Source organism: Coccinella septempunctata, chromosome 1 (genome assembly GCF_907165205.1).
Source record: "Coccinella septempunctata chromosome 1, icCocSept1.1, whole genome shotgun sequence".
Lineage (NCBI taxonomy): Eukaryota > Metazoa > Arthropoda > Insecta > Coleoptera > Coccinellidae > Coccinella > Coccinella septempunctata.
The window spans coordinates 32,963,495-32,990,444 of NC_058189.1; the positions used below are offsets into that span (position 1 = coordinate 32,963,495).

The window sequence follows — 26,950 nt, forward strand, 5'->3', positions numbered from 1 at the left end:
CCGTGTGCTCTAAAAGAACTGGAACTTGACTTTAGAGTCAAGGGCGGTACTACCGGGGGGGGGGGGGTTGCGGTAGAGGGGGTAATTACTCCCCCCATAGCCCACAACGAATTCGATTTTTTAAATTTTTCATATGAAAAAACTAAGAAGAAACAATATTATGATGAAATGAAGAGGGAGATTCCTTGTGCAATTTAAGAAAAAAAAATATGTGAATGCAAATGCTACCTAGAGATACCTACAGGGTTTCATTTGAAGACTTAATTTGAAATTTCTTTCGATTACTCCCCCCCCCAGAAATTCAGTCTAGGACCGCCCTTGTTTAGAGTCCACTGATAATAACGCCGTATTAAGAATCCCCCACACCAACGCGGTACTGCGATGTAGTGTATTGCGGGAAGCGGGAAGTTTTTTTCAAGCGGTGAAGTACGCTAGTACGCAGTAACGTGACAATTTTTGTGTGTTTTCGTAAAAAAAATCGATTGATATTGAAATGGATTCCTCATCCGATGAAGAAGCTCCCGCGTCGTTCCCGTTACCGTTCCCGCTGAACTGCGTTGGTATGGGGCATCCTTTATGGTGTATAAAGTTACTGTACCCTTTAAAGCTAGCTACGCCACTGGTTGCCATCGCCCTTCACCCGCTAGATTTTGTTAGGCCACTGTGCACTGACTACAAAAAGAAAGAACATTTTTTCTAGTTCTCTGTGGGTCTGCCACATGGAGGTAGGTCCTTTATCTCCATACTTCAAACTTCACATCAGCTGTATTCGGGTTCGGCTTTTGGACGGTCCGAGGATGGTTCTAGAACTGCGCAGAGGATTTAATACTAGGGCGCAAGAGTTTTGCGCAGTCCTAGAACAATTCTCGGACTGTCAGAAAGCCGAACCCGAATACGACTATCGTTTGTGTCAGTGTCAGAGTTCTTTTTTGGTTATACACTTTTCATAATTTGTTGTGTTTTGTGTTTGTGTGGGTTTTATTGTTCCAAGTTCTAACCTGATAAAGAAGTATTATCTGAACCTGAACGGTAGAAAATTCAAAGAACATCATGATAAAATGATGGGCAAGTAATGAAAATTTTTGATAAATTGATTTTGGATAGAAAATACAGCCAATATGAATAAGAATATGAACTCACCTTCGAAATTAACGGAATTTGCACCTCTCAAAACGGAAGAAAAAACTCAAACAGTTGGAGAAATTATATCAAGGTTTTTCAAATTAGGTAATCCATTTGCTACAGAAGAACAAAACACCTTACCTAATGATGCCAGTTCACAAGATTTACCTTCGTGGGTGGATACTACAGAAGTTTTAAGCAATGAGATTCCTTACAATGTAGATATAACTGAGGGCAGAAGTCTGCCCAATGTACTTAAACGAATAAGCAATCTCCTAGCATTGAAAAGTAACAGTCTGCAGAATTATGGGGATACTGAGCTAAAACAATATTGGATGCCAGATTCAGTTAGTAAGCAATGCTATGAATGCTCAGAGAAATTCACTACGTTTCGGAGGAGACATCATTGCAGAGTTTGTGGTCAAATATTCTGTTCAAGTTGTTGTAGTCAACAAATACCTGGTAAAATATTTGGATGTACTGGTGATCTTCGTGTCTGTACATATTGTTGTAAAATTGTGTTATCCTATTTATCTTCTGATAATGGATCAGATTTGACAACAGATTTAAAAGCCCTTCAAGAGAATTTAAGATCTAAATTATCTATTTCTTCACCCCTATCTCCATCCAAGATAGATAACCCTAGTCAGAATATGAAATTTGAAGCTGTTGATGGATCTAAAAATTCTTTAACTGGAGGTTATCAAGAAGAAATGTTTGCATCTGGAGTGTCATCTAGTTCTTCTGTTCTTTCTTATGAGGAGAAATGCAGAGCTTATCAAAATTCATTGTCCCTAAGGAGTTTATTTGAAGAAATCTCAAAACCCATAGGAGGAATTGCATTGGGATCCCACAGGTATCATTTAAGAACTTACTTTGATTGCTTCCTAGGTTCTGAATTAGTTGATTGGTTGATCTATCAACAGAAAGCTAGTAGTAGAATTCAAGCAAATGCAATATGTCAGGCACTTCTTGAAGGAAATTATATTGAATGTTTATCTGAAACAAATTCATTTGTTGATAGTTATGTTCTATACAAGTTAGGGACATTGACTTCACTGGACTGCCCTCCTCCAACTAACATTTATGATATACCAATTCAAGAAGAGCCAATGTGGGTACAGCAGATTATTCAAGAATCAAATAAAGTGGATTCAGATAATGACCAAGTTACCCCAGGGAATGAAGCATTTCTGAAATCCTCTTCATCGTTTATGTTGGATCTTAATGTAGAAGCCAATACTGTTTACTTATCAAAACCACTATGTTCACCTCAAGATACACAGTTGTTATTATCAAGTGAAACCGATTATCGTGAATTTGGAGAAAAGCCAGAAGTTCGTACATCTGAACAAAGAGAGTTTGTTCCCGAATCTGGTTGGCATAACGCATCTTCTCTGCGAGAGCAAAATGGGGAAAAAGCTGCTTATCAGATATTAACTAATGCGTATGATCAACATGAACAAAGTCTAATGAAGCAAATATTAGCAACTAATGGTTTATCCTTGACTTGGTCGAATATTCTGTTACCTATAATTCATGATGTTGTGAATGTTACAAGACCAGATAAGAATCACGATGCTAGAGACTTAGATATAAGGCATTATGTTCAAATAAAAAAATTACCTGGAGGTTTCAAAAGAGATACAAGAATTGTTGAAGGTGTAGTGTTTACCAAGAACGTAGCGCATAAGGGAATGTTGCAGGATATTCAAAATCCTAAAATCTTGTTGCTCCAAGGGGCTATAGTTTACCAGAGAACTGAAGGAAGATTTATGTCTCTTGAACCTGTGTTGATGCAAGAACACGAATATTTGAGAAATGTCTGCGCTCGTATCATTGCCTTACAACCTGATATAGTTATGGTGCAAAGAAACGTTTCTCGTTTAGCCCAAGATTTTTTACGAGAGAAAGGTATAACTTTGGTACATAATGTGAAGCAGAGCGTATTAGATAGATTGTCGTCTTGTACACTAGCTGATTTAGTTGGTTCTCTAGATGCTCATATTGGAAGGCCACGTCTGGGAACCTGCAAAAGATTTTATTTGAAGAATTACACTATTAGTAAAGATAAAACATGTAAAACCCTTATGTTTTTAGAGGGATTACCCATGGCACATTTAGGAACTACAGTACTTCTCAGGGGCGCATCTAAGCATGAACTTTTGAAAATAAAAAAAATTTTTTCATTTATTTTGTTCTCTACATATAATTGGCGTCTAGAGAAATCTTTTCTCATGGATGAATTTGCTCAGCCGCCAGAATTCAAATGTGAATTTTTTGATGAAACTAAAGAAATAACCTCATTTCAAACGACTCAACAAAACAATGAGAAATTTTCAGATGACCTGAAGACTTGGAAAGAAGAAGAATTCCTAAAGAATAATCAAAATAATGCATTGTGTATGGAGGAGAGAATTCAGTATTCCTCTCAAACTAGCAACGAAGATAGAAATCTGACAGTTCAAATGGTGAATGATTTTTCTGATCCTCTCCATTCCTCATACAATGATTCGTCTGCCGTTGAACAACATCAAGCCTTTGAAGTGTCGGAATTACCATTTTCTAATAAATTCAGGAAAGCTCTGGATGACACAATTCTGTGCATTTCTCCTTATGTGATATTTCCAATTCCATATTTAGAAACGGAATCTGGAAAGAAATGTCTTCTGAGGAAATTTTTTCCAACTGAAATTTACCATAGTCCACAGTTTGACAATAATATCAAAGTAAAACAGAAAGAAATTGAGACTAACGACCTTGATATAATTGAGAGACCGGACATAGGGCCTCCGCATCCATTTACAACTGCTAAATTCATAACTAGTGTGGATTCAAATGAAATTCAAAATTTACTTGCGCATTTCAGAGCTTGCGGTGGAAGATTCAAGAAAAGAAATAGTATCTTGAAACCCCTGAGGAAAGTTGAGGAAGTGAGTGTGAAGGAGGAGAGTGACAAAATTGATGTGTTAGATCCTTTGAACCACCAGCGTTTGGCGGTTCTCTTCTGTAGCTTTAGCAATGAATCTCTAAATGCTCCCGCTTTCTGTATGAACCCAGGTGTGGTTTACATGGATTTTTATGGCAGAAACGACATACCTCTGGGTTGTTTCTTAGAAAAATACTGTTTTAGGGAAGCTTATACCTGCCCATCCAATACTTGTGGCATGTCAATGGTGAAGCACGTGAGAAGATTTGTACACAATTTAGGATGTGTTAGTATATTCTTGAATAGTTTTGAGAGTGGATTTTCGGAGGAAAATATTGTGATGTGGTCATGGTGTTTGAAATGCCAGAGTGTTTCTCCTGTTGTTCCCATGTCGACAGACACTTGGTCATTCTCTTTTGCAAAGTATTTGGAACTTAAATTTCACGGATCGAAATACGGTAGGAGGGGAAATGCACCTTGTGACCACAGTTTACATCATGACCATTATCAATATTTTGGATACAAAAATGATGTGGCTTCATTCAGGTATTCAACTATAGATATTTGGGAAATATCACTGCCACCCCCTGTGATAAAATTGAATGTGAATTTGGAGGTCCAACACCAAATCCTAATTGAGGAAATCAAAGAATTAGCTCAAAAAGGTCACGATGTTTTCTCTGCCATATCCGAGAAAATACCAGTTGTAACAAGCATACCTGAGACAATATCTTCATTAAAAGAAGCTTTGACAAAAGATAAGCTATTGTTTAGGCAGAAAATTGAAGAAGTTCAACTTAAATTAACCTCTCCAATTGCGGAAGAAAAAGATTTCCATCCTGAAGAAGTGAGTGAAATATACTGGAAACTTAGCGATCGTGTTGTACTCGTTAAGAAATACCTTATAGAAATCGTAGATAATTGGAATGTTCGACTGACGCTTGAAGCCGACAAAAAAAAGGAAAACGATAAAAGAAGGGACAGAAATACATTTTCCGAATCCGACAGTGCGAACAATGACGTTAACTCCTCAAACTCCCAAAAATCTGAACCGGAATTGAGTCACTCTCTAGGTACTGTCGGAGAACAGTCGAAAAATTTAGAATCAAATTTAAATGGTGAAAATGAAGACGTCAGTGTTTTGTCCCTCAGGCAGTACCAAAAATCTCAATCTGAAATCTCGGTAGCTAGTTGCGATATCAGCGAGAACAAACGAGACACCGATAAGATTAGTGTAAAAACGTTGCTATCACAGTTATTACCATCTTCAGCGCCCTCTAGTATGATTTCCAATCCGTTCTCAGCTCATGAGCATTACAATCTCCCGAGTGGAGTACATGCTACTTTAACAGTTTCAGAAACTGATCTGAGTTCAATTATAGCCTATGCTTTGAACTCTCACGAACTTGTCAAATTAGTAGAAGATTTACGACAGCCTGTTTCAAATATGGATAGTTGCTCGAGTCCTGGAAATAGAAGGTCACAGGGTGAGAAAGATAAAAGTGATGCTGGAGAGGAAAAAAATGGTGGCTTGCTAGGATTTCTCAGAAACAAAGACAGTAAAACAGATCTACTAAAAGGTCCTGCATCTGCAGTTCAATCAGAGGGCAACGCTGCTAGTCAGCAGAGTACAGCAGAAACAGCTGGTGACACCAAAAAACTTCATCTAGATGTCGTATTTGAAGATGCAACCTGCAACTTCTTGTGCAGAATCTACTACGCGGAAAATTTCGCTGCACTTAGGGAAACTGTGTTACCTGAAGGAGAACGACTTTATATAAGATCGTTGTCCAAGTCTTCACCTTGGGATGCCAGGGGCGGTAAGTCAGGATCCGCGTTCACCAAAACAACAGACGATCGCTTCATACTGAAGGAAATGTCAAAAAATGAAGTCAATCTATTTTTGGAATCGGCTGCAAATTATTTCACGTACATGCAAAAATGTTACACTACGGATCAACCAACTCTTTTAGGCAAAATCGTTGGTATATATCAGATAATTTTTAAGAATAATACCAACGGTCATCAGATGAGGAAAAATCTTCTTGTGATGGAAAATCTATTCTACAACAGAGACGTATCGCAGAAGTTTGATCTTAAAGGATCCATACGGAACCGTTTAGTGATCCCAGATAATCAAGAGGGTGAAATTGTTTTATTGGACGAGAATCTCCTGAAGATGACCTGTGATTCCCCACTTTATATTCTACCTCATTCTAAAGCTGTCTTGGCAGCAGCTATAGAAAATGATACAGATTTTCTAGCGTCACAGTCAGTCATGGATTATTCCTTGTTAGTCGGATTAGACATGGAAAAGAAAGAACTTGTGTTAGGAATTATAGGTGAGTTAGTTTTAGTTGAAATTCCTTTGAATTAAAATGAAAATTATTCGCGAACAATATTGCGCCTTTACGAGAGTTGTGATATGGGAAAATAAAAACAAATATTTATATTCAAAAAGACGGAAATAGTCGAAGGCTTGGACCAGTGGCGTACAGTCGGATAAAGATTTTTGGTGCAAATGTAATATGTAACGATTCTTTTTTTCACAGGAAAAATGCGGCGGAGCACGATCATATTGAGTATGGTGAAACGATTATTTCGTGAAAAAATTTCGACTTCGAATGGGGCGTCGGGGATCGATTTTGGCATCCTTACTATTGATAATAATTCAATACCAATGAACCTCAAAACGGCTCGATAATATGCCACGTTTGTTAACAAAACTTAACAATAACTGTCGCTGCCTCCTTTCTGTCCTAACTCAATTCCGAAGCCGAAGCTTGGTAGCTAGCAATAACTCCATCAATATCCCACTACATACCCCATTCCGTCACCGCTATTTCGTTTCATTCGGCCGTAACGCAGATTTGAACAAATCTTGATTCACTTCCAACATCCGAGCGCGTCCAAAGAGGTATTCACTTGAAAAAACGAAAGAATCCCGTTACATTTGCATCAGAAATCTATATCCGACCCTACCCACTGTTCCAAACCTTCGGATTTTTCCGTCAAACAGTCTGCTGGAAACTCATAATTGGTAGTTAAGGACTACATTGATTAAATATAATACCTTCCCTAATGCATGAAAATTTTATAACATAAAAAGTTTTAATTTTTTACAGATTATATCAGAACATTCACTTGGGACAAGAAATTAGAAACCATCTTCAAAAAATCTGGAATACTTGGTGGTCAAGGTAAACAACCTACCATTATTTCACCAATTGAGTACCAGAAGAGGTTCATTGAAGCTATGCATAAGTATTTTTTGGAAGTACCTGATCATTGGGAGGGGTTGGGGGAAGATTTGTGTTGAAGCAGTATGTCAAGTATGTGCTTTTGTGATATGTATAAATATCATTTTAAATTAGAGAGATCAATATTATATTATATTTATTATATTTTTTTTCAATAATAATTTATTATTCATCGAAGCTAGTTTTATTTAGAAATATTCACAAATTACAAGGAGTTACCAATTCATTAATTTCAAATTTTATGTTCTTGTACTGTAATGAGTATTCTCTGCATTACTTTAAAATTCAAAATTTCAAAATTCAAATAGTTCAATATGATTGAAAGACCTTTTTAGTAGTAGTTAGATATGTAGATCTAAGTTTAGATGCGAGCGCCTATCAAATTCAAGTTGTTCAGTAGAAGTAATTTGTAATGTATTGTAATGAGAGGGTAGTTTTCAAACCTACCCCCTCATCTTAGAATACTCCTTTTAGTTTCATTTTTAAGTAATTTTATTTTGAATTAATTTTGGAGACAAATATTTTCAGTTTCCAATTCAGGATTCCGACATCGTTGAGACATGAAAAACAATCAAGAAAGACTAGAAAACTAGTACATATCTAATGCATTTTTCCACATAAATAGATGATTTAAAAAAGCGTTCAATTTGTTCAACATAGAAAGCTGATTTTTGATGCGAGTGACTGCCTCCGTTGTCTTCGTTTATCTTGATTTCCTCACTAATTCATAAGAAAAGTCACTCAAATTTTCAATTCTTCAAAAAAATTTTCAATTCAAAAAATTTCTTTTTTTTTCAATTAAAAAACTATTCCATTGTTTGCTCAATTAATGTTTCTCAACATTGTGATTTTGCTGTTTCTTCTTTTTATTTAAGAATACCTCTTTCGAAATTTCAACATTGATTTTTTTATATTGTTGATCCTTCTACTGATATTTTTCACATGGAAAATACAAAGATATTCTATTTTTCTAGTCTTGATTGAATGTGTTTCATTGTATCGTTTTAATGCCGAAACGTCGTAATTTCAATAACGTCCAGTTTTATAATCAAATTTAAAGTCACTTTAAGCTTAAAGCTTCCTTTACTAGGGTTAAAAGAAGCTTTAAAGTTAAAGCGGCTTTAGGTTTGATTATGAAACCGGCCGTCAGATAGTTTTTTAAATTGAGAACACTACCTACATCAAGTACCTATACTTTTATATGTAGAATCTACTGACAATAGTTACTTTCCTATCAAGTTCGGAAAGTGATACTTGCCCGCACGAAACTGCCGTTGCCCGTAAAGTATGGAACAGCTGAACAGACCGTTTTAAGAAATAATCCTGAAACACGTCGATTTTTGATTTTAATTCACCCTATTTTGAAATAATAATCCAATATACAGGGTGAATTACTTTCGAGTAATGACGTTACCGTCATTTTTTTTAATGGATCACTCCCACTTTGTCTCAATTTTCGGATTACTCTAACTGAGCTGATTCCAAAAAAGTGTCACATGTTGATTCCAATTGGTACAGGGTGGACAAAAATACAATAGTTTTGTGTGCGCTCATAAAGTAACGCGTAACATTAGTCAAATTAACAATATTATCAAAAAAACTTATTGTCTAGCGGCAATTGGTTCAAATGTAACTATTATATTATTACTATTATATTATTACTATTATATTATTACTATTATATTATTACAGTGTGAAAGTTATTTGGGTTCTTGGCTAAAGGGGCTATTTATAATCAAACAACCATTGGTACATACACATACATACATACAAATATTATATTATTATCATATTGTATTTTTGTCCATCCTGTACCAATTGGAATCAACATGTCATTGTCATACATTTTTGGAACCAACTCAGCTAGAGTAATCCGAAAATTGAGACAAAATGGGAGTGTTCCATTAAAAAAAAATAACTGTGACGTCATTACTCGGAAGTAATTCACCCTGTATATGAGATTATTATTTTAAAATACGGTAAATTAAAATCAAAAATCGACGTATTTCAGGATTATTTCTTAAAGCGGTCTGTTCAGCTAAAAATGACTTTGTTCCATACTTCACGGACACAGTGCATAATTATAATTTCAATGTTCTTTTTTCAGTTCATTGTCAGGCAACAATTTTTTCTACTTGATTTGCTCCTGACAAATTAGTGCAAGAATTTAGGCAGGAGCTAATCGGTTATTTCACTTTTTTAATTGATGTTGTTCCAGACAATTTTTTTTTTATTGCAGAATCCTCCCAGAATAAATTTCAATCGACATGAATAAAAGTTTGCATTTAAAAAACGAAAGTTCGCATAATAATTCGAAATGAAAAAATATTTTGAGTTCGTCAGTGGATTCTACGTAAAAAAGTGCCTGTAGAAGGTTCAAAGGTTTCAGATCTGTAACTTTAAAGACAAAAAACTATGAGAACTTTTCGAAATCGTCAAAATCTCATTTTTTACTGATAACTCAAAAACGAAGAATCGTATTCTAGCTCTTTTAGTTCTCGGTTTTCGAAACCCCTCAGTGGACAACAATTTTGCCCACCCTGTACATGCAAAAATATTGTTGTTGTTGTTAGAACTCTTGCTTTAAATAGGTGTAATTAAACAAATGAAGACCCCAATAATTACTATTGCTCTTGGCATTTCATTCTTCATCCTCTCGAAAGTACAAATGTGACATTCATATTAATTTATAATATATACAAATAATATGAGCTATTTCCATAAGTATTAGGTCTAACGCACACGAAAGACAATCGGTGAACGATTATTTTGTAGGTGGTCAACGCACACGGACGACAGTCTACCAATAAAATCGGTGGTCAACGCACACGAACGATCATTCAGTCGATGATTGTAACGGGAGATGGACAAGAATACGTTGAGATTGAGATGTTTTGCGATTTAATTGAGGTACCGAATTGATTGAGAAGCCAATTTTATACCCTTTTTGAATTTATCCCAGTCATCAATCAACTGAACAGACACTTCCTCCAAAAGTTTCTTCTTCAGTATTTTATTCGAGTACTCTGCTGTTGAGTTATCATATAAATGTCTACTCTTCTATACCTCACAGATTAATTTTTCAATGTTTATATCCATTTTTGATCGTGTACCTACTATTTAAAACGCTCGCGTACAGTAATTCGCACAACAGAATAGAGATCAAGTACCAACTAAACTGTCGTTCGTGTGCGTTGAAACAAGAGAATAGATCAGAGTCATAGAGACTCCTTTGTCTATGATCAGAGTTATGTATACTCCATTCAAGAATGATTGACATCTCGGGTGGCTATGGAAAATCGAATTTAAGTTGGTAATAGCTCATAAGTTGAGATTTTATTTTGCGGAATTAAGGTTGGTATTGTGAATTTAACAGTGATCTGTAGCCCTATTATGTGTGAATCTATGCACTAACCGACAACAATTTGAATTTTGTACTGCTATTTATGTTCTTAATTTAATCGTACAAAGTGGAAACATAAATTTTTCAATTCTGAATGCTGATTAATGTGCTCTGAATTCAAATTTTTTTTTTTTGAGATACTTGTCTAAGTTGTCTAGGTTATATTTGCATATACCTGGGTTGCGTTCACAAACTTACTCAGAGCAAGCTCTGAGTAAGCTCTGATTACCCGAAGCGTTCACAAACGTACTTTAAAGGCGAATTTTGGCGCTGTAACCACAGCTAACTATGGTTATGGTTATCTCTGACGTCATAGTTACTGATGACATTTATGTCATCAGCTGTTAGGTGTCAGCTGTACGTTTTGTTTGGTTAGTTTTCGATGAAAATAATGCCCGTTTGCACCGTTTCGCTGGTAACCATCGTTAAACTAATCGGTTGACGGTTTGCACCGTGGAATCATAATCGTTGTTTACTTTAATCATCGATAGGTTTGGCAACACCACTCACAGCATAGAAAATTCAAATTTTCAACGAAGCACATCATAGAAGATAAATTAAAAAGAAAAAGAAGTCAAGGTTTTGTGACTAAACTTCTGTTGTCAAGGTGGGAACATTTCTTTTGGAGTTTCGGTATTGTGTTTTGAATTTGAAGTGCGAATATGAGTAGCATCAACACATCCTATTACTCTAAGAATAGGAAAAGAAGCCTTCTTGTGAAAGGACAGTTGAATTTCACTATACCCTCATCTTTGGTCATTTTAATGAATTCGGAATATAATTTACCAATTGCTAATAAAAATGCAGCAATAATTCTTGATCCTGTCGATACATCTACATTTATGAAATTATCAACAAAAGCCAACTGACCATCAGCACTAGCATAAAACCTCAATATATTTAGCAATTGATTTATTGGGGCAACACTATTATTCCTGAAATATCTATTTTGGTATAATATAACTAATTATTAAATTCCAAATAATTCTCCATATATGGCAAAAAAAATAGCACGTTTTCTTTCGTCAAACGAAAACTTCTGAAAAAAGTGAGGTCCATTCTGTCGAAATAATTTCTTCTACTGGGAAAACATCTGGGAAATCCAAATTCAATATTGCCAAGTGTATCAAGATCATCATCAAGTAATATCTCATCTTCCAAATCATCCATTATTATTTCGAATTTTATATCAACACAAATAGAAAACACAGTTGTCAATCGAATTTGAAGTATTACTTCAATCAACGTTTTAATCGAGCTTTACGAGCAAATTTCTGCGTTTAGTTTAAACATAGAAGGAGAGTTTCCCTTATATATGGGTGCGTTCTGTGCATCGTGAATCCCGCTCCCAACGTCTACTATTTGTGTTCTGTGCGTCTCTGTTAAGAATCTATGGCACTAAACTACATACCATAGGAAACTCTAACGATTTGTCAAAATCAGCTAAGCGATCGTTGCCGTGGGGCACACAAGCTTTTCCCTCCATTGATTCTCATGCTGTTTTGGTCGAGTATTGCATGTTGTGCCTGTTCTTAGAAAAACTATTCTTCCTGACGTTTGATTAGTGTGTTTAAACTATAACTTCCTCAGAAATGCCTTTTACAGTGATAAACAAAAGCTTTGTGTGCCCCACGACAACGAACGCTCAGCTGATTTTGACAAATCGTTAGAGTTCCCTATACTCTTTAACCCTACTCATAGCCTACTAGAAGTTCGAGGCCGTAATGTTAGACGTTGCCGTTGTTACCATCGGAGGGTCACGAAGCACGGCATATAGAGAGAGAGTGCACGGATTTGATAGGCAACTTCAACAGTTTTCGATTCAATTCCGATTTGCTTTCAATTCACTTTAAAATTAAGAACTGTAGGGAGGAAAACAATACAGCATTTAGTTTATTTGCGATCAGTTTCATAATGTTTTATCGCAAATAATCCAGAACTCACCACGAGGAGGTAGCTGTAGTATTGAGTTCCACAAGATTACAATCAGAATACATATAAGTATTATTCGATTTTCTGGGACATTAAAACTGAATCAAGCATGCGATTGAAATAAAATCATTTCTTAAAATAGAATAAAATGAAAATGATTTGCCGGATGAGGAAGTGTTAATGAATAAGAGTCTCTAATCAACCGATAGGAATCTGGAAATGAGATGCCCACAAAAACAATTCTGTTGAATAAATTGGTTTCGGTGAAACGACTAATTTTAGTTGTTGACTTAAGAATGATATTTTTCTGATTATTTTAGCAGTGTCAATGTCGTCAGAGCAAATTTTTTCTAATTTTTGGATACAACCTTTGAGGGCGCTATAAATTTTTTTGATGTCTTCTTTAACTTCATCGAAAAGACATTGATCTGAAGAATTGCTGGCAGAGATATCTGATTCTACATCGGTCCTATTTAACTGCGCGATTAAGTTTTCAAATTTCGACCACCTATCACAAATATACCTGTCACCTAGTAACCACTTGAAATCAGAAATGGGTACATTAATTTCGTCTCTAAATACTTCGATTCTCAAATCACAATAATTTTAATACTAAAGATATTTTCGGGAATGAACCTTCGAAATTTATTTTATGAAATTGGACGGAATCATTTTCTTTGACATTGAAAAAGAAGTTGGAAATTGCCTTGTCTTTGAAATGATCACAAAAATGTGAAACAGGAACTAATTTTATCTTGTTTGTCCCAGTCTCTATAAACGTTATCATAATGAAAACCTAATTTTTGTCTTCGTTCCTCTGGATCAGTTCTTTTTGGACGACATATAACTAGGTTGATTCGGAAAAATTGAGGGAAATGCATGAATGGAATTAAGGAACTTTTCGCGGTATATTGATAACTGAACCTTCAGCGCTTGGAAAAGAGTACTCTTTCAAAACATGTAAATCTGCAAAATGTTTGATGCATACTACGTTATCTTCGTTTACTTTAAAACTGCTTTCCCTATGAATTGCGTTAAGCCTCGCGAGGTCTTGAGGAAATCTGAATACCGAAACCTTCTCATTAGACGATAATTGCTTTTGCAACCAGGTACTGCACAAGTACGGGGCATATTATACCAAATCGAAGATTTCCAAATGCCTACTAAACCTAAACCTACCTGTTGATTACTCCAGATTGTGAAACTCTAAATTATATTCTTTGCTAACCTAACCTAACCTAACACTATCTACGGATAACACACTACACAAACACTGTTCTCGTAATTTTACTGCTATTCACTCAAAACACTGATAACACCACCGAACAAACCGAAAAACTAAAAAACAAAAACTTTTTACCGCGTTTCCCGTCGAAATTCTAATGTGAACTACCGGGATACCGGTAGCGTTTCCAAATGTCGTAATGTTTACAACACTCCCTGTTTGTCTTTGGACCCTCCGATGTCATTACGGCAACGTCGCACTTTCGAGCAACATTCCGGCCTCTAACTCTAGTAGGCTATGCCCTACTCAAGAGGAAGGTTACGTGTAGTTACGTGGTTAACTTCCTGTGACGTCATTGAAACGTCATAGTTACATGGTTATCATCGCCAAAATGTGGTTACCCAAGTAACTACAACCTAACCATAGTTAACCACTAGCGCCAAAATTCGTCATTAGTTCCTCAGAGTATGCTCTCTGAGCATGACCATGCTCATACTCTACTCTCGGAGTAAGTTTATGAACACACCCCTGTTCTGTGAGTGAAACCACAGAACACTAATATACAGTGAGTGAAACTACAGAAATTATTGAAGATATTTTGTGATCCAGCTGCGTCTGGATTTTCAAGACCTACTGGGATGTCAATCATTCTTGAATGGACTATAGATTGGAAACTTCCATACTACGAGACGAAACTACAGTGACTTTATATCAGAGATATAGAAGGGGGGAGAATGAGCTTCGACCACTGCGCATCCTATTTTCATGGGACAAAAGTGGGGCCGCCATTTGTCAGGTCATATCACGGTATTATGATCACGGTCTAACAATTTAGTGAATATTCTTGTCATTTAGCTGCCATTGCCTGCTGTCAAGTTAAACGAATGTAATTAATAACAAATATCAACGTATTTTTGGTGATATATAGCGGATTCGTGTGGTTTTATTAGCTTTTTTCGCTGAATAGCAGGATATTTACGATGGCTTACTTCACAATTATAGGTAAGTTCCCAATTATATGAATTTTTGAATATCTTTGATAGATTTACAAATTTTTTAACTTGTTTCAGTATTTCTCCTTCAAAATTGATGAAAAGACACATCGAATTGAAAAAACTCCAAGCATCATATATAAGGAAATTATACAATTAAGTCTCTAAAAAATAATATAAAACACATGAAAGAAGTGATGGACTTTTTGAGACAAGATCAACGTATTTCTGAAAATGCTGCCCATCATTGGGAGAAATCTTTTGATTTAGTGCCACATTGATGAAAAGATATTCAAAAAATGTAGAGAATGATACTATAACCCTAAAAGTTCCAGTCTTGAGGGAATTGTAATATTCTTCAAAAATAAAGGTAAGATGAGATAATTTAATATGAAACTGAAATGATTTTATTTTATGATTGTTTCAGGGGGACTACATGTACCATTATATGGAATTATAACGATATGTCAATCAGGAATTTGCTGATTTCAACTAAAAATAGAGTTCCAAGAGATGAAAATTTTCTTGAAGTATTTGCAACAATTCAGGCCCAAAAATTTTATGATCGAGTTAATGATTTGTTCCCTTCCTTGAAAGAACATTTTTTATATTCTTCAGTGATTGACAGACATCATGGCTTTCTTTTAGTGAAAAATATTGCCAGATCTCATTTTAAAATTAGAATATTCAATCTGTGTAAAAAGTTTATACTGAAAAATTCAAGGTTCTGCAATTAGAAAACTTCATAATTTGATTATATGCAGCAATTGATACTGGATATACAATATTGTATAAATAAAATGAATAGAAAAATGTTTTTTTCTTTCATATATTTAATGCCAGTAGGTACTGAAAAATTTATCGACTTGTTAGCTTTCATCATATCATGTCTTATTTCCAATACAAAATATCAGATCAAATTATCCACTTTCTGCAAAAATTTAGTGTCCTTCAGATGGACAAAATCGTGTTTCCTTAGAAACAGAAAATAAAATTAAAACTTAATAGCAGAGTTCCAGAATTGCATCTCGAAGGAAAGTGGGTGAGCAATTTTTCAGGTTACTTTGCTCTTATCGTAATTAGAGAACAGTAGTGAAAAGAAGCAATTCTGGAACAAACCAAATATTGGTGATGCTTTGAAGTCTATATATATCAGACTACCCCGTAAGACCAAATTGCTAGAATCTACAAAATCATGGATTTTATTTTGAAAACGTTACCTATTTTGATATTTCGTTTCATGTTTTTGTTTGTCGTTAGAAACACAAATTCCACTGATTTGCTCCTAACCAGAATCAACATAGAAGTATTTCAATGATTTCAAAAATTTTGAAATTGAGTTAGGTTCTCAAACTGGGAGAAAAAATTCGAAAAACTTTCAGATAAAGTCAACATAGGTACCTACTTTATTACAATATGAATAGAAAAGACAATTAAATTAAAATCTATTGCTCCCTTCATCGTTGATTACAAACGCTTGAATATAATTCAAAAGGATTCATTGGTACAGTTTAGATAATAAGTTCAATAATTGCACATCTCATTATATTCACCAGAATACACAAAACAAAAAATTTTTTCCTTCGTTGACATTTTTGCTATTCATTTTGTATTGTACTGAATAAATAAGAAACTAATTGACCGAAATCTCATAATTTCAAGTACTGTTATCAACGAAATCATAACATTCAAATTCTGAATTTTACGTCCCCCTGTATATAACTCTTGCCACATGCTATCACTTTTAGGCCGTGCTGTATATATTTCCTGACAAATGGCGGCCTTCAATTTTAGCCAGTTCGCGCCAAAGATATTACACACCAAGATGGAGCATCCCTATACTGAATGCATGGAATGTTTTGTCCGCAAAGTAAACACTGAATGTTTACAAACAAACGCGGCAATAGTAAACAGAAACCAGTGGCGTAGTTGAAAAGTTGTGAATAATAATATATAATAACTTTTATTATAGCGGTGTGAAGAATATAGTAATGATGAGTGTATATGAATTTGATAATTACATCAATTCGTTTGGAAAATAAAATTGTTTGATATAATTTCTCGTTAAATTGAACTGAAATGACCTGAGGCACGAATTGTTTTCGATATAAAGCTACATTCACAATCAATTCACGGGCCGAAGTGCACTTCGCCACGGAAGCTTAGCAAGCAGATGGCGTTCTCCGTTACCATTCACAATGAAATTCAAGACAAAATTTCTTGCAAGTTGCAAACTATCAAGCTACATTCACAATCAATTCACAGGCCGAAGTGCACTTCGGCACGGAAGCTTAGCAGATGGCGTTCTCCGTTACCATTCACAATGAAATTCAAGACAAAATTTCTTGCAAGTCGCAAACTATCACTTCGGCAAGGAATTTCGTGCCGGCTATAGATGATGCTGATGCTTATGTTTTGATCAGGTATATTTTTGATTCATTTGAGTATTTGGTTCCAAGATTATTGCGAATGGTAAATTTCGTGCCGAAGTGCACTTCGGCCCGCGAATTGATTGTGAATGCAGCTTCACTTCGGCAAGGAATTTCGTGCCGGCTATAGATGATGCTGATGCTTATGTTTTGATCAGTTACATTTTTGATTCATTTGAGTATTTGGTTCCAAGATTATTGCGGATGGTAAATTTCGTGCCGAAGTGCACTTCGGCCCGCGAATTGATTGTGAATGCAGCTTAACTCCGAAGTTTTAAAAGAAATTTTCGCACAAATGGTTATGATATTCCGTAAAAAAATTTCTTTTACTGCTTGCAGACCGCCCCTATTCAATCCTGGAATATCAATTCGGGTTACCAATCTGAAGCACGAAGGTTTTCCGATATATCTCCGAAGTTTTAACGAGAGTCAAAACGAAATATTCACACATATGATTGTCGACTATCCAAACTTCATATTCCGTGAAAAAACTTAGAGACTAAAATTGGTTTCTTCCAAAAAATAAATATTTGTTCAGTATGATCCATAACATTGCCATACATCGAGGTATTTCAGGTTTTGCACTAGGCCGTTCGCTTATTGTGTCAAGGAAAATTTTTTGATAAAGGTAGATTTCAAAAAAAAATTGCTAAACCACTGATGTGAGGAAAAATTTATTTTTTCAATAATTCCAAAAATACAGATTCGATCATGTTGATAGCTAGTATTTCACAAGAAAATAATATGTGATATAGCCTTAAATTTTGTTTTCTACATTTTATTTAGAAATTAATTACAATAATTCATTAAAACTTGCTTTTGTAGTCGAACAGGAATAGAAGAAATATTCCTATAGAAAAAATGAACAAAATCTTATAAGAAAAATTTTTAATTATTATTATACAACTCCATCCGGAAAAACATTACAGTACAATGACATAAATAAATAGGTCAATAAGGAGCTCACAGAATTAACTAAGACTCTGACAATTCTCAAAATAGTTAATGCGTCTTTATCAAAATTATACTTAAAATTTAAATGATTGAATGTTCTTATTAAATGATTGAAAACTTAATACTGACAAAAAATTCCTTTATAAAAACATATCACAATAATCCTGTAGCACAACATTTATATGCAACATTTATAATAAGAGGGACTAATTAGAAAGCATAATTCTTTTATTAGATTACTGAATTCATTGCTGAACTTGAATCAAGTATTATTTTGTTTTCAACCATTTTGCACAATTGAATATGTGGTGAGTACCACACTATTTCAAGATAAAAATTATCAATCATTTTTAGTACATATAGATCTGGAAAATAGAATATATAAACGAAACAATAGGATTCTGAAAGTTTGACAACATGACAATGGACAGATACTATCAAATTTGAAAATAAAGGAAATACACGTAGTTTCTTTGATGAGGGGTATCAACAGACTGGTGCGATCATTGCAATTCTGAAAGAAAATAATGTAATGTAACGTTTTCTTCGCTTGATTAAAACGTCCAACTTATTAAAATTATTTATTTACACTTAATACACATATAACTCACAAACTAACTATTACACTACTATTTATTTCCACTCTTGTTTATTTCCACTAGTCGCTTGCACTATTACTGTACTTGTACTTGTACTTCCTACCTGCTCCTCCGCTGGGCTTATATAGGCGCCGGAAACATTCAGGTAGATTCGCGGTTATTCTGGAATTTCTCGACCGCTCTGTTTCTCGAAAGGTCCGACCGCAAGGGCCGGACTGGTTACACTGTCCCCTCCTTAAGCCTGTTCTGTCCCAGAACAGATTTAGTGAATTCCTCCGAGGACCGTGGCGAAACTTGCACTCATCACCATTCCTACAGTAGCCATTCTGATGGAAGTAGCACTCCACAGTTTTTCCAGGCTCCCTGGCCTGCTTTGGGTTGAAACTGCACACCAGGATCCTTATACCAGTCCCCTGAAATACCACCTCCAGCATGCTTCGCACAACTCGCCAATTTAGCTGGTCCAATCCACAACCGAGCTTGGGAACAGCTAATTTCCTAACTCCAAAGCGTTGAAGGTCTTCTTTCAAGCTATGCAGTGCCGTCCATAGATTCTGGTAGGTTGGCTTCTGATAGGAATGTCGCTTGGTGACTAGGTAATAAATGAACCGACCTTCAGCCTTCAATTTCAAAACTTTTCCGATTCTTGGCTGCTGTCGCAATAGTTGTTCCTGACGTCCAAATTTATTTCTGAATACTCTGGCTATTCCTTTGCTCATACGAAGGTCCTCCGCTACGCAATGAGCGAGAGAGTATTCCTCAGACACGGTAAAGAGATCTTGATGTACTTCCTGTGTAGCGCCGAACCGTGCAACGCGTGTCTCACCATAACGATCCATAAACTTCTGGTAATCGCTGCTACCTTGCATCGGGGCTTCCACAAGTCGTACCTCTTCTTTGTCCTGCGCGTACGGGGCTAATCGGTTGAAATGGACAACCTTTGGTTTTCCCCTGGGGAGCTTCCTTATCCGGTAAACTACATCATTTATCCTCTTGATTACTTCATACGGTCCCTCCCACTGCTTCTGCAGCTTTGGTGAAAAACCTTTCCTCCTTTGTGGATTATGTAGCCACACCATATCTCCAGCGGCGAATCCACCTTCAATAGCCTTGATGTCGTAGCGCATTTTCATTCGGTCACTTGCTTGCTGCATTTGATTGCGCACCTTGCCATGAATGTAATCCAGCTTGTTCCTTAATTTACTAACGTAGTCCTCCCCAGCTACGTCTTCTCCAGGCTTACATCCAAACTCTAAGTCGCAAGGCAGTCTTATTTCTCGGCCGAACATTATACTGGATGGAGTTTCCTTGGTAGATTCTTGAATCGAAGATCTATATGCCATGGTGAATAGATGTAAATATTCATCCCAATCCCGCTGGTGATCAGAAACTACTTTGGCTAGATGTTTTCCCATGGTCCGATTCATTCGTTCGACCATGCCGTCTGATTGTGGATGAAGAGGTGTAGTCCTTGTTTTGTGAATTCCCAATTTGCTGCATACTTCTTGGAATAACTTCGATTCAAAATTTCGGCCTTGATCACAATGCAGCTCCAGAGGTATTCCAAATCTGCAGAAGAATTCTCTGACCAATTTATCAGCTACCGTACTTGCCTCTTGATTAGGAATACCGTAGGCTTCCACCCATTTCGTGAAATAGTCCATCGCTACCAAAATGTACTTGTTTCCATGGTCTGTTTCGGGAAAGGGGCCAGCGATGTCGATAGCTACTCGTTCCATGGGAGATCCGACGTTATATTGCTTCATTTGTGCTTTTCCTCTACCATAAGGTCCGTTAGCAGCAGCGCAAACCTTGCATCTTCTACACCAATCTTTAACGTCCCTCTTACAATTTGGCCAATAAAATCGCTGCCTGACTTTTTCCAATGTCTTGGTTATCCCGAAATGTCCACCTGAAGTTCCGTTATGTAGTCTGGTCAGAATGTCTGTCACACGGCTCTTCGGCACAATCAACTGAAGTCTCTGCACAGTTCCATCTTCATTTTCCCAACAACGTTTGAGAAGACCTCCATCAATCTTCAGCGTTTCCCATTGTGCCCAATACGACTTTATATTCTGGCTCAGTCTGGATACTTCTTCCCAAGTAGGTCGTCTACCGCTCTTCTTCCAACACAGGATTACTTTCAAGTCGTTATCTTCCTCTTGTGCTCTTTGAATTTCTTCAGGTAGCCAGTCGTCTTCGATTACGGTGGTCCGCCTCAAATCAATCTTTTCTTTCAGACGCGAACAATGGCTCGAATTCTGGGGACACTCCATGGTTTCGGTCGAGCCATTGTCTACCACAGCGACTCCTTTTATTTTCTCAGCTGTAGCCCTTTCAAATTCTGGACGATTCTGCTTGAAATGCCTCCTTTTGTTGCAGTTCCAGCACACAGCATCCTTTTTACTAGCAAGCAATATTCTGCGGACTTTTTCTCTGACAATCTCCTCAACAGATCGATCTGTTTCTTGCTCTTGTCTTACACGAAGGTGTCCCCTATGCGACGCTTGCTTCGCTGCCTCAATTTCCAAAGCCTGGGCTAAGGCATCATCAATGGTTCTAGGGCGTGCTAGTCTCAGGGCTTGTTGTATTTCGCTATCCTTTATCCCGTCCACGAATGTCTGGATTGATAGCTGTTCCAGGAAGCTATCTGGAGCAGATGGATAAGCCAGCCTGACTAATCTCGCCACATCAGCTTCAAACTCTTGGAGATTTTCCCCTGTTTTCTGCACTCGATTCTTTATTTGTGCATGGTATACTTGTTGTAGATGAGCATCACCATATCTCATCTGAAGTTTCGATGTAAGAACTTCGTAACAGGCTTGTTGGCTCTCCGGGATCGTCTGGAGAATGTTGAGTGCCTCTCCTCGTAGAGCTATAATTAATGCCGTGGCTTTTTCGTTGTCGTTCCAATTGTTTACCAGGGCAGCAGCTTCAAACTGTTTTTGATATGTCGACCATGGTATTTTTCCATCAAAAGTTGGAGGCTTGATCTTCATTCTACTACCTTCGCCGTCATTTTCCGCTTTCGCTGTGCTGTAGGGTGTTGAAGCCAGAATATCTGTTTTGTTTGACATTCTTTTCAAGGAATCTATGAACTTGGAATGATGCTCAATTATTCCTGCCATTTCTTCAAACTTTCCGTTAACCTTGTCAAACTTTTCATCAACTTCTTCAAATTTTCCACTGACTATATCGAATCTCTCGTCCACTTTATCGAATTTTTCATTTATGGTTTCCAGTTTCTCATCCAATTTATCTGATAGTTGACTCACCACATCGTTACAATTTTCCCTAATCTGGTCCATTTTCTCATTCAGTTTCTCATCAATTTTCTCATTTAATTTTCTGGCATTTTCTTCCATTTGTTCATTCAACTTACATGAGTTCTCGTCCATTTTCTCATTCAACTTACAAGAGTTCTCGTCCATTTTCTCATTCAACTTACAAGAGTTCTCGTCCATTTTCTCATTCAATTTTCGAGAATTTTCTTCCATTCTTTCGTTCATCTTACTCAAAAAGTCCATTACCGCTTGAGTCTCCATTGCGTTCTGTAATCTTGTGGTCACTGGCATGAACAAATAACCGAAAATATTTATTTAATTCGAGCGATGTTGAACCGCACACTTGACACCAATGTAACGTTTTCTTCGCTTGATTAAAACGTCCAACTTATTAAAATTATTTATTTACACTTAATACACATATAACTCACAAACTAACTATTACACTACTATTTATTTCCACTCTTGTTTATTTCCACTAGTCGCTTGCACTATTACTGTACTTGTACTTGTACTTCCTACCTGCTCCTCCGCTGGGCTTATATAGGCGCCGGAAACATTCAGGTAGATTCGCGGTTATTCTGGAATTTCTCGACCGCTCTGTTTCTCGAAAGGTCCGACCGCAAGGGCCGGACTGGTTACAGTAATAACAATCCATAAGTCTTAAAATAATCATTATTGTATACCACTATTTTGTTGTATTCATATATGAAATAGAATAAATGACTTTGCAGCACCTTTTCATCTACAGCTTGATCTTATGCAAGAAAAAGGTAACCTTCCTTAAATATCTTCCCTATAGTTTGTTTGTATTATCTGCCAATGAAGTACATCGTTTAAATCAATTGCTCATTTCCGTATGTGAGAGCTGTGTTCATCATTTCAAGTATAATATCCTCTTCAAGTCAACTATGATATTTTTGAAAATACATTGTCCATATTTAGTTTTATCGGATACATGCAATTGTCTTCTTATTCCAGTGGAATATGATATAAATCTATTACCGATGCTGAAAATCGTAATGTCAGTTTCAACAAATTCCAAGTTTCATATCAAAATTTGCTTAGAATATAATTAATGTTTCCATTGTACTGCCGTTTGACCAACCTTTTACTTTGTAATGTATTTTTCTTCTAAGGCTTGAGATCATTATGTGGATTGCATAGTGGCTGTGGCTTGGTGGTTAAAGCGTCACCTGGTATACCGCAAGGTACTGTGTTTGATTCTGGGCTTGAGAAGACATTTTCTAGTCAATATAGGTAAGGTGGTGTAAGGACACTGCAACAATGCCTACACAGGACAGCTGGTTCTGCGAACTCGTACAAGCTCACAGAGCTTCTGAGGAATACTTCGGTACCTACGGAGAATCAGGTTAATATGATATGATATAAAATACACCATTCTTCAACATGAACTGAAATGAAAACATATCAACATAAATTATGGTTGGAAATGATCGCAAGACCTGATGCATTCGAAATAATATTCAATACACTCACGTATTTGTATGTGGTGCTGCAAATTTTTCAGTATCAAATACTTCTAAGGAATCGACTTTGCCTGATAAATCTGAAGCGGCCAAAGCAACAGACATGTCTGTAGCAGATAAATCGGAAGCAGTCAATGTGGCAGATAACTCTGAAGCACTTGCGGTAGCAGACAAATCTGAAGTTTCTGATAATTCAGAACCAATCAATTTTGAGGACTCCCCAACTTTACCAACATCTGATGGGTCCTGGGTCATATACCTTTCGTCTGAAGCCGCTAATGTGTTACTTGAACTGAAATAAAATATAAAAAATTAGGATTCTTCAATAAGAATTGTGTAATCCCTTGATTTATTATAGTAACATTATTTAAATGATTGATTTCACTCGATACATTCAAAATATTCAGAATACTCACCAAGGATCAGGCAATGAAATCCTGGATGGAATAGCTTCAGTTTTCAAACATTTTTTTCCAAATTTAAGGATGAAATCTTCGTCACAGAAATGGTCAGAGCAAACATATAGCCATTTGGAAGATTCTGAAATTTTCAGTTTTAACTGGTCCATCCATAATTTCTGTCGAGCACTATCAGTAGGCATTCTAATGAGAGGAAAAATTATTTAGTGATGAATTAAACAATACGAAATTAGTAGTACGAGACTAATGAAAAAAGCTAGGTATCCCAAGCTACGCCTATGGAAAAATATCGTTTGTTATTGTTTACTTACCGGTGCATGGATTTCCCACTGCTTTTACTGCTGATTTTTTTGCACACCACACAGCGATTCATCATTTTTGCATTTTCTAGTTAAAAATAATTATTGTCTAACACCGTTTTCACCTAAATCGTCCAACAATAACGTTTGTATCATTCAAGATTCGAGAATAAGTAAACATGTGGCCATTCGAAGTGGGTTGTTAAATAAACAACGTTGCCAATTTTCTTTCTTCGTCATCTCCTTATTTTTTTATATTAAATTTGTGAACATTATTTCATTCTGTAACTTGGCTTAGAACATATACTGAATTCATCAATCATTAATATTGTCAGTATTATCATTTATTCAATAGCCGATACACTTTACATTGAAATAATTATGTCATATTCCCTCTCGAACGGAAGCGAAAACCTGGGATTATATACTTTTCCAAAAATATTGCCAACGCTGCTTAACAATTCAGCATCATTCGGATAGCTTCGGAAAACACGATTCTTTCAACCAATCGTTGTATGTGGTTTATTGTTTTGTTTTTGATCATCACTTCGGTTAACTTCGGAAAACACGAGTCTTTCAACCAATCGCTGAATGTGGTTTATTGTTTTGGTTTTGATCCAAATCATAGACAAAGGACTCTATGATCCAAATGTAAACATATAGCTATCTTATTTCGACTTTTCGAGGACGTTTTCTCTCTCACTATGCTCTATCTTGGTGTGTAATATCCTTGTTTATAGACCTATAGGGGGTTATATAAACAAGGGTAATATCTTTGGTTCGCGCAGCTTGAAGCTCAATCTCCCCCCTTCTATATCTCTGCTTTATATATGTATATGACTTAGAATATAGAATTACAGGAAGGAGCATATTGCTCATTTCAATTTGACCGGAATAGAGGAGAAATATGGCCGACATATATTTCCGTTTCAACAGTGGCGTAGGACAATGAAGTTTCCAAAAAACTAACTTCAATAGTCAGTTGATTCTGATTAATCAAAAAAATTAGGAAATCACTGACGTAAAGTCAGAAGCTTTTTCACGCTCGTTCAAATTGATAATCAAAGCGGAAATTCACCCCGCCTAACACTGCTTGGCTATATACTTAATGGTATTAAGGTCTATGACTTAACATCACCTACTCCCATGGAGTAGGTTCATTCGGCCACAGATAATAGAATCATTTGACTTCCAATCTGCCACTTTTCAAATCAGAACTTGGAAGACCAATATGGCCGTTTCCGTCGCATTTATTCGAAAAAGCTCCTTCCTGATATTCTATGTTCTAAGGTATATGAAGTCACTGTAGACGAAACTACAGTGACTCTATCAAACTCGTTAGATTGACCTTTTCTTTCTCATATGTTGCTGTCCTACTGGGATATCAATCATAGGACTTGAAAGTCCAGACGCAGCTTAATATCTGATCATAAAAGAGCTTCAATAATTTCTATAGTTTTAATCACTGAACTGGAATAAGTAAATATAACCTAGAAAACCATTTGAAAAGAAGAAATATTCGAATTCAGAGTATATTAATCTGCATTCAGAATTGATAGAATAATGATTCCAATTTGTACGAATGAATTAAGGACATAAACAGCAATACAAAATTCAAATTATCGTCAGTCGGTAGTTCAGTGCATAGATTCACTTATAATAGATCACTGTTCATTTACAATACCAACCTGAATTTCGCAAAACTAAATCTCAACTTAAATTCAATTTTCCATAGCCACCCAAGATGTCAATCATTCTTGAATGGACTATACAGGGTGGGCTTTTTAAAACGAAACAGACGAGACAACCACCTTAATTGTTGAAGAAAGTAATTACCAATAATAATTATTTTGTTGTCTAATGTTGACAATTAAGGGTTACCATCGTAACCACAGAATGAATTAGTCAAATAATTGATGATTTCTCATAGCATGGTTAGCGGAATGAGTGGTACTGTACGAAATTCAAAATTAAATATCTCGAAAACGAATGCAATAAATGAGAAAAAAATCAATACGCTGAATTCAGGATAAAAAGGCCTTTCAAATGAGGTATCACTCACCCTATTTTTCCTTTTCAAAATTTAGGGGTTGTTGTTCTAACACTAAGGGTTGAAGAGATATAGTTGTGAATTTGACCTCAAAAGTTGTCCCCCTCGAAACAAAAATCGACGTGTCCGAGCATTTTTCCGAAATAAATTTATTCCGTCCGTTATCTCGTCTGTTTCGTTTTAAAAAGCCCACCTTGTATATATGGTTCATAGACATAGAGACATCTCTCTATGTCTATGATATGGTTAGACCTTATTCTTCATATTATGTGTTCTGTTCTGTGCGCCGTTTTTTTTATTTTTCTAATGTCATGTCAAAATTGTAGATTGTAAAGAAACAATTTCCTTACATATATTTTTTTGTGTTATACAAATGAAATGTCTAACTTATCCCTAAAAATTTGGTTTGCTATATGGACGGCCATTATTGCTGCAGTATATTTCACATGTGACAATTACTATAAAGATTCCGAGAGAAAGAAAGTCTTTAAAAAAAAATTAATTGAAGAAGGAAAGGAATTGAAAGTATTGCATCCTTTCAAGAAGAAAATAGAAGATGATTA

General features: G+C 36.0%; 2 protein-coding genes across 4 annotated transcripts; one reads left to right on the plus strand and one right to left on the minus strand.

Annotated features, from left to right (window-relative positions):
• Positions 1-916: 916 nt before the first annotated feature.
• LOC123320209 (1-phosphatidylinositol 3-phosphate 5-kinase) lies at positions 917-7,485 on the plus strand. Its single transcript, XM_044907434.1, has 2 exons — positions 917-6,393; positions 7,177-7,485. The coding sequence occupies exons 1-2, from the start codon at positions 1,119-1,121 to the stop codon at positions 7,368-7,370; spliced, it is 5,469 nt and encodes a 1,822-aa protein (XP_044763369.1). The 5' UTR covers positions 917-1,118; the 3' UTR covers positions 7,371-7,485.
• Positions 7,486-17,950: 10,465 nt separating this feature from the next.
• Positions 17,951-24,554, minus strand: LOC123320321 (THAP domain-containing protein 5-like). 3 transcript variants are annotated; one of them, XR_006538732.1, is made up of 5 exons: positions 24,350-24,501; positions 24,036-24,221; positions 23,630-23,911; positions 23,238-23,487; positions 17,951-18,760 (listed from the first exon to the last, which is right to left on the minus strand). XR_006538732.1 is itself a non-coding variant. In XM_044907632.1 (4 exons), the coding sequence occupies exons 1-4, from the start codon at positions 24,412-24,414 to the stop codon at positions 18,733-18,735; spliced, it is 561 nt and encodes a 186-aa protein (XP_044763567.1). In that variant the 5' UTR covers positions 24,415-24,501; the 3' UTR covers positions 17,951-18,732. The 3 variants fall into 3 exon arrangements, 1 of the variants encoding a protein (XP_044763567.1); XM_044907632.1 differs by lacking the exon at positions 23,238-23,487; XR_006538733.1 differs by lacking the exon at positions 24,036-24,221 and having other exon boundaries at positions 24,350-24,554.
• Positions 24,555-26,950: the final 2,396 nt, after the last annotated feature.

What these genes read in the sequence shown, in the direction of transcription:
- LOC123320209 (XM_044907434.1), top strand. Translation starts at nt 1,119, where the DNA reads ATGAATAAGAATATGAACTCACCTTCGAAATTAACGGAATTTGCACCT. An exon ending in ACTTGTGTTAGGAATTATAG is followed by an intron (nt 6,394 to 7,176) that starts GTGAGTTAGTTT and finishes AATTTTTTACAG; the next exon opens with ATTATATCAGAACATTCACT.
- LOC123320321 (XM_044907632.1), bottom strand. Translation starts at nt 24,414, where the DNA reads ATGATGAATCGCTGTGTGGTGTGCAAAAAAATCAGCAGTAAAAGCAGT. An exon ending in ATTTCATTGCCTGATCCTTG is followed by an intron (nt 23,912 to 24,035) that starts GTGAGTATTCTG and finishes ATTTTATTTCAG; the next exon opens with TTCAAGTAACACATTAGCGG. An exon ending in GCAGCACCACATACAAATAC is followed by an intron (nt 18,761 to 23,629) that starts GTGAGTGTATTG and finishes ATTTTCTTTCAG; the next exon opens with AATTGCAATGATCGCACCAG.